General features: G+C 38.2%; 1 protein-coding gene across 1 annotated transcript; it reads left to right on the forward strand.

Moving 5' to 3' along the window:
• Positions 1–337: 337 nt before the first annotated feature.
• LOC132304708 (uncharacterized mitochondrial protein AtMg00810-like) lies at positions 338–1,865 on the forward strand. The gene is made up of 4 exons (XM_059802439.1): positions 338–479; positions 966–1,218; positions 1,275–1,420; positions 1,594–1,865. Exons 1-4 carry the CDS (start codon positions 338–340, stop codon positions 1,863–1,865), a joined length of 813 nt encoding a protein of 270 aa, XP_059658422.1.
• The last annotated feature ends 6,801 nt before the right edge of the window (positions 1,866–8,666 follow it).

Genomic DNA, 8,666 nt, shown 5'->3' on the forward strand with positions numbered 1-8,666 from the left:
GAATTTAAACATCTAGCCACACAATTAAGCACTAAATAAAGATGTAAGAAATATATAACAGCCTCGAAACATAATCCCGTGCAAGAAAAATCCGGGTGTAAGTCCCACCCGAGAACTCATGGCCCAATAATCTAAAAAATGTCGACATAACTGACAATGTATTTCTAAGCGTCCTGAACTCGAAGAAATGCCCTAACAACCCCCGGAACTCACCCGACAAACCCCACGGTGTTCGGTACACAAAACGAGGCAATAAAAATAAAATAATCTAAAAAATTGAAAAATTCCCGAACAATGGAAATTAGGAAAAATGAGGAACATTACATTTTTTACTATCATGTCTCATCATGAGCCTCAATCATACTGCGAGGCTAGTTCTAACCCCATTTGGCAACAAGCTATGGCAGAAGAATTACAGGCTCTTACACAAGCTTATACCTGGGACATGGTTGATCTCCCTTCTGATAAAACTATTGTTGGTTGTTAATGGGTTTAAAAAATCAAAACTCATTCTGATGGTTCAGTGGAATGATACAAAGCTTGTCTAGTTACAAAGGGCATTACCCAAGAATATAGCATTGACTAAGAGGAAACATTTTCCCTCATTGCTCGACTTACTTCTGTCCGAAACCTATTAGCTGTTGCAGCAGCCCATAAGTGGACATTGTTTTAAATGGATTTGAAAAAAGCCTCTCTCGGTGGCAATCTCAATGAAGAAGTATATATAAAACCTCCTCAAGGATATGACCATTCTCTACACCAAGTCTGAAAACTCTGTCGAGCACTGTACGGTTTTAAACAAGCTTCAAGGGCTTGGTTAACAAAATTCAGTTCTACAATTAGAGATATTGGATTTACTTTAAGCTTATATGATTTCAGTCTTTTTATCGGCAAGACTGGCTCTGGTATTACTACTTTTTTACTTTTTGTTGATGACATGATAATCACTGGAAATGATCTTGCAGGTATTTTTGCACTCAAAAATTTTCTTAGTCATCAGTTTGATATGAAGGATCTTGGGTGCCTCAATTATTTCCTCAGCTTGGAGATTCTCTCTTATTTGGATGGCTATTATCTCTCCCAAGCCAAGTATTCCACTGATATTCTTGCCCTTGTTGGACTCACAGATTGCACAACAGTTCCCACTCTACTTGAGACTAATGTCAATCTCATTTTTCTATATGGTACACTCCACATTGATGCTACATTATATCGATAGTTGGTTGGCAATTTGGTATTCGACCTAACAATGCTTATGCTGTGGATCTTGTCAGCCAGTTTATATCTGCACCTCGTTCTACTAATTATACTGATGTACTACGCATCATTCGATACATTAAAGGGACTATGTTTCATAGCCTTTATTTTTCTTCTCATTCTTCACTTGACTTACGCGCCTGCTCTGATGCTGATTGGGCAGGTGATCTGACTGACCGATGTTCTACTACTGACTATTGCTTTTTCCTTGGGAACTCTCTTATTTTTTGGCAAAGCAAAAAACAATCCATCGTCTCCAGGTCCAGTACAAAGGCCGAATACCGTACCCTTGCTAATCCATATAAGAACTTATTTGGCTTCAATGGCTCTTAACAGATATGGGTGTTTCTCATTCTACCGACACTGTTCTCTACTGTGATTATCATAGTGCTATTTATATTGCTCATAATGATGTCCTCCATGAATGCACAAAAAATATTGAAATTGATTGTCATATTGAGTGTCACCATGTTGCTCAAGGCACTGTACGTCTTCATTCTGTAACTTCCGTTGATCAGACCACTAACATCTTTACCAAATCTTATCCATCAGGCAAATTTCAGGAATTAGTTTCCAAACTTAAGTTGGTTTTTGTTCTACCACCTTAAGTTTGAGGGGGGATGTTAACATAATAATATTAGATTATATTATAGCCATTGTATAGTGAGTATTGCCATAATTATTGTCGTGATTTTTGTATAGAAGTTGATCACAAGCCTATTTATATCTCATCTTGTACATAATTCATACATATTTAAATATACAGAATTCTATATAATTCAGTTGTTTATCTCACTCTCTCTGATCTTGAACAGGAACAATGCAGTATTGGGTGCTCTCCGTTGTATAAGCCAAAAGTTTGTTTACATATATTCTTTTACTTTAGTTTATTTTTTCTATAGTTTTATAATACTTTAATTATACTATTCCTATTTAATTTCGGTAAATAATTATACTATTTATATTCTAGTATGATTAAATAGACATGTGTTTTCATTTACTGGCTTACGCTTAGTTGTATAGAATTAATAATTAAATACACAAAATCCTAACAATCAGAACTCCAGCGAGGTGGTGGCTATGCTATTCAACCACCTTTGTGCTGATGATCGAAGAGAAGCTAGTGAATTGGAATAATACCTTATAAATTATAGTTAGTTGAGTGGCTTGTGAGTTGGACTGTGCAAAATAGGTTGTGGAATACTGTTTTAAAAATATTTGGAGGGTGTGAATAAGTGTAACGTGCTGCACTTTACTCAAAAATAATTTAAAAATAAATTTATCGAATTGAAAGCAAATAAAACAACCCAAAAAGTAAGAATAAATGTAAGTAAAATAAAATTTGAGCGACACCTTATTCTCAGTGAGGAAACCTAGTTGGAGAAATCATCCAACAAATCGAAAACACTTCAGAGACTGTCACGTGATCTAGAGCGAAACGATCCACTATGTTTGAAGTAAAATACAATGAACCAACTTAGGCTCATACCCTCTCTACCAAGAACCAATTGCTGACTTTCTTTGGCTTTGCGACTCCCCAGTCAAATAGCTATTGACTTCAGGTCTACCTTGATTCTTGTAGAAGGATTGCTGGTAGATCAAACAACACTCCTCGGATGCTTTGACCCCTTCAAAGTGTAATCGCTCTCTCTATTTCTTCAAATCAGAATTTGATGTAGAAAAAAAACGTTTTTCTTTTTCTCAACAATATTAATAGATCTTAATTGATTCGGACTCTGATTAGATAGAGAAAATCATCCTAAATCACTCATGTGTATTGTATGTTCTGAACTATGAAAAATAAACAATAAAAAAAATCACACAAACTTAGCTCTCAAGAATGCTAAAAATTAGTGGCCTAATGGTACCAGATAGGGGTGCACACGGTCTTGTTTGGACCAGATTGAGAGTTTTTTGGAACCAAACCATTTATAATGGTTCCACTATGTAACGACCCTAACTCGAGGGTCCGAATCGCTAACCGGGCCCTTACCCGAACCCGAGGTCAACTAAAAACGTTACCGTCCTTTCTTATATCAATATATAATATACGTGTCATCCCAGGGTTTATAAATAATAATAATAAAATGAGATCATAGTTACAAAATATATCAAACAGTCCACTAACCCATCAAAACCTGTGGAGGAACGTCGTCTGCCACTTCCTTCCTATGACCTGAAAAATGTTAAAATGATGGGGTGAGCTAAACGCTTAGTAGGAAGTGTCTAAGGCACACATCTTATGACCCCGTGAATCCACATAGAGAATAGAAAGCAAGAGAATAGGATTATATCTCGGGAGTCAAGTAAAACCACTATATCATCAATAAACATACATATCTCAACCAATTACTAAATGCACCACGCCATGCAATGTCACTCCCCGTTTCCGAAACCATAGCGTTTCAACTTCCAAACCATTAGTGTAATCCGACCTAAGGCACCTCCAAGGTGTCACGAAAGGGGGATTGGCTAACCATTCACGACCACAAGGCACCTCCAAGGCGTCACATTTGGCCTGGTTAGCTTAACCACACTAGGGTCTCTCCTTAGTCCCCTCTCTAGACCACACTAACACCATGAACCACTAGGCGCCTCCTAGGTGTCCGGGTTCTCACAAACACTTTTTAAAAACTTTTCCCCAAAACAATTTCATTGTTTATTTAAAAAAAATATATTTTTCCCCTTTTTCTTTCCCAATGGATGCATAAATGCTTTATGATTCCAAATGCCAAATTCAACAACTATATTCCATACATTTTACCCAAATCATAATCACAACTTGTAAAAGAATATTTTAAACATTTATTTCTACGATTATGACATCAAATTTCCATAACATTTGAGATACATAAAGTAAACAACTTGTCATTTCTAAGCATGCTTCTTCACTACAAGAATGTAACTAGATTTACAAACTCATTTATCATATAATATACATCCACCACTTAACATATAATCAACCACAATCACATAGTCAAAATAATTGAAATTAAACATGCTTATAGCCAATTTAAGAGGGAAAATTCACATAGAATCTAAGAAATTGTGAATTAGAGCACCCATACCTTAAAAGTAGCCAAAATACATCCCCGGCTGAAAAAGTCAACGTGATCAATGTCGGTCAACAAAAGTCAACGCCGGTCAATGGCTGCGGAACAAAAAATTGTTCTGTGGGAACGTAGCCGTCGACGAAGAGATTCTACTGTTCCAAAGGCTCAGCTCCGGAATCCAACTCTAAGTAGCCCAAACCCCCTCCGAAGCCTTAGATCAAAAAATTTCAAAAATTCGTAAAATAGTCACCGCTCCTCTGAAAGATAAACCCTTTGACTATGTGATAGACAACGATGATAGGAACGTTTTCTGTTAAGGAACCAAAACCGGAAACCTGACCGTTTGGCTGAAAAAATGGAGGAGAAATAATGAAGTTCAAATAGAGGTGAAAAGAAAATAAAAAGTGAAGCTACTGTAAGGGAGAGGGAATTAACGACAGAGAGTGAAGAGTGAGGTTCTGCAATGACTATAAGGTCATTGATAAAGGCTTTCATTAGTGGCAGGCCCCGCAACTACGAAAATTTCATTTTTTCTAACTTTTATATACATATATATATATATATATATATATATATATATATATATATTTCTTTCATAAACATTACAATCTACCATACTTAAAAGATTTCGTCCTTAAAATCTACCCTCCTTAAAGAAGGAGGCCTACAACCATATATCTTCCTGAGAACACCTCATAAAACCCCAAAACCATGAACTTACCAACATTATTGCCTTTGACACCGGACGTCACTAGGCAATCACACACCATTGCCACAAAAACACAATACTTACCACCCTATAAGGGTACTCATTACTCACGGCATCAGAATACGAGACCAACTAGGCCCTATATCCGACTCTTAATGGACATCGGTCCACTCTACACTGTTATGCAAGACCCTGAAGCCCGAAAGAAGAACGGTCTTTAGACCACCGAACATGACAATATCTAATCTCAACTCCTCCCTAAATGGATACACAAAACTCCAGACAAAGAACCTCATCCATCTCACAATCAAGCTCAACTCTAATCTACATATCTCTGTAAGACTGAACACTCACTACCTAACACATAACTGCACCATTACATTCCCGTACAACATTTTCAACCACACCAAGCGGCAATCAATAATCACTAAACTTATCATTCTTAAGATAACTAAATAATGAATTTCCCAAGGACTACATAATCATGAATCACCAGAATAATAAAACAAATTATCCTGCACCCAGGTCACAAATCCTCAAAGCAAAATCTTCAATAATTAATGATCGAATCGCAAACCCTATATCATACATTTGGTGCTACCTAGTACACTTCGTCACCCAAATCAAATCATCCAAATTCACACTGTCACACCGACACAACGCGCAATACCATGCTCTTACTATCCCTGACAAATTGAAACAATCATTGAACTTTAACCCGACATCATGCTAAGAGGGACTGATTCAGGAGAAATGGTTGGCCAGACCATTCTCATCATCGATCCGGTCTCAATACAGATATCGTTCATGTCCTTAGGTCCAGACCTCAAACACACTCTCACGTAGTCCATAAGACAACCATAAGATTCAATCGTTATCAATCCATCGTTCTACGTAACCATAACGGCTAACACTCACATATCAACATGTTAAAAGCAACACGACAATCATTCCTCAATCACACAATCATAACAAGCTAAAAACAACACGACACCAAACGTCACAATCATTAACTCGCACTAAAGATCCCTAATGATCTCATAGCACCCATACCAGGTAGATGACTCCATAACATCATTCGGTTCAATTCTTACTTCTTCAAAACACTAATATGACCATCTCATACCTGGAACCTCAAAACCAAAATCAATCATTCCCATTATTCCTTAACGGAATCCCACATTCACTTTCTTTAATCACGTAATTTTAAGGCGACATCGACACTTGTCCTCAAGACACTGCTCGAATCAAACGCCTATAAAAACATCCGAGTACATGACTCACATCACATCACCTAACCATCCTCAAGCTTACAATTCACAACACACCTTTAGCCATCACCAAAAGTAACCGATAACACAATCCATATTCAGCAACTCGTGCCGTCAAAACCACTCTCAAAACAAGCACTACTAAAAATAGCGATGACTTTATCTCTCTCCGTGGGAGTGAGTCGACCAAATCAACCAAACCTTTACCGATGAACTCAACAACATAGCAAATCACACACAGGTTCGTCCACCCACGGACGCGCATAACTCCTAAATAGAAAGCAAGACTCATGATAAACGATGTCCTTGCCACGAATAGAACAGACAGAAAGGGTAACAAACCCTGCTCTCACAAGAGATTGACGACTCGCACCTGAATGCACCTGACACCTTGTCACATGGTACACACCATTTGTCCAACCATGGACACCCAATCTCACATGAGATTAACTAAACTCCTTACACACAAAGAGAAAAACGAAATGGATACCTATATGGAGCTACGAACTCAATTCTAGATGACCTCGCCACTAACAGACCATTATACACTATCAACATAGAAACCTCTCATACGTTACACCGCGATACTCATGCCAACCAAAACAAACCAGATAAGAGCACTAATACTTATGACACTCGATTACTCTAAACAATCATAGCTCTTCGGACACCGCGTCCCGTCCCATCTGGAAACCGTCACTCCCAAATAACAACCTTTAAGCCGTAAAATGACTCTTTACCACCCATGCCACCTTTACCCATCAAAACGACACTACCTCGAACACCGTGCACACAAGACCCGTGACCTCAGTCACAATAGTCCATTGACTCTTCAAAAGAAAAAGATGTCTATCCGGCAACACCGCTCTAGCTAGCTCTAAAGACTAAGCCATCCACAATCGCCTTAACTGGCGCACTGTCCACAATCGCCTTAACTAGCGCATAATCCCATCACCTACCTGACAACATACAACAACATTCATAATTATAATCCATCCTCGGATTATACTTGAAACCATTATGCTCATCAATGCTAAACATCACGCCGTAACGCCTCTACTGCCACTCATTCAGAACAACGGTTTAAACTTATCACCCCACCAGACTATCAAGCCATAACTAAGCAATTCTTCTTTAAACATCCTTAAAATAATACCATCATAACAAAAGAATAAGCATTACTCTCGATACTCCCCCACAACAATCACTTTTTATCATTAGAAAAGAACTTCCAAATGACAATGTCATGCCGACAAACTTTCAAAACAAAATGAATACAAATCTCAAAATGCTCAACAACCAATTGTCACCTCAATACCATCAACGATGCCCTCAATCATTAATGCTTAACTGACAACATCAAACCACTCTTTTTAAGTGATCTACGCATCCAAACAAGGAAACTTCATACCCTAAGTTCAACATCGTTACTTTTCCTCATTCCCGTTCCTTAAAACATCCTTAGCCCCGACAAAAATCAAATGGGGCTACCAACTAACCTACAAGATCAAACTTGTCCCAATCATTAGTCTATCTCTTCGAATCCTCAAACACCAAGTACAATCTCCTGATACCTTAGACATAACATAAAATCTAACTCTAGTCCACAACTTTCAAATTCTATAACACAATCTATTTGGTAACACTGTACCTACCATCAATCACTTCATTCGTAAACGACCGAGCACTTCAATGACCTCATACAACCTGCCTTAAAGTGCAATCATGCTCTACACAACTAAAACTAACCACTATACACTGCTTCGAGACTCTCTCGATAACCATGATAACTTATAACCCCACTCATCCACCGAACCATGTAATCAACTCACTGAGAGTTAATTACCCGTAACACGCTCCTATAACTATCCAAAATGAGAATCACTCCTTGACAACCCAGTCTCCAAAACAGATTCTTACAAGACACAAAATGCTCTATACCCTGCAACATGTCCTATATCACCCCAGACCTACAGAATCCAACAAGTACCCACAACAGTCAGAACCAACATGCCTCCCCATACCGTACCAGAAGATACACATCTACATCCTATAGACTACATTCGTGACTCAAACAACTTCTGTTACACCTACCACAACCGGTTCGAAAAGAACTTCTGCACCAAACTGTAACCCAAGTCACAAACACTAACCTTCTAAGGTCATACAATTCTCCCTCGAAACCCTCACTCGCACACCTGACCTCCAAACTCACACACAACAAAGGTACCATGCCATGAAATATGAACCTGTTCTATAGTCGTGCTCTAAGCACCGCATAAAACGTAAAAAAAAAAATTCAGGATGACTACACATTGAATAGCTCAATCCACAAGCTAGAAGTCCACGCCATTCGTTCGATAAGAACCGGCACCC

This window comes from Cornus florida, unplaced genomic scaffold (genome assembly GCF_030987335.1).
Source record: "Cornus florida cultivar Cherokee Brave unplaced genomic scaffold, ASM3098733v1 CherokeeBrave_3.0.0_Hap2_Chr04, whole genome shotgun sequence".
Lineage (NCBI taxonomy): Eukaryota > Viridiplantae > Streptophyta > Magnoliopsida > Cornales > Cornaceae > Cornus > Cornus florida.

Bases quoted from the DNA above. Each gene is read 5' to 3' on its own strand.
- LOC132304708 (XM_059802439.1), top strand. From the start codon at position 338: ATGTCTCATCATGAGCCTCAATCATACTGCGAGGCTAGTTCTAACCCC. The intron at 1,219-1,274 runs GTTGGTTGGCAA...GGATCTTGTCAG, and splicing joins GATGCTACATTATATCGATA to CCAGTTTATATCTGCACCTC. The intron at 1,421-1,593 runs GTGATCTGACTG...GGCTCTTAACAG, and splicing joins CTCTGATGCTGATTGGGCAG to ATATGGGTGTTTCTCATTCT.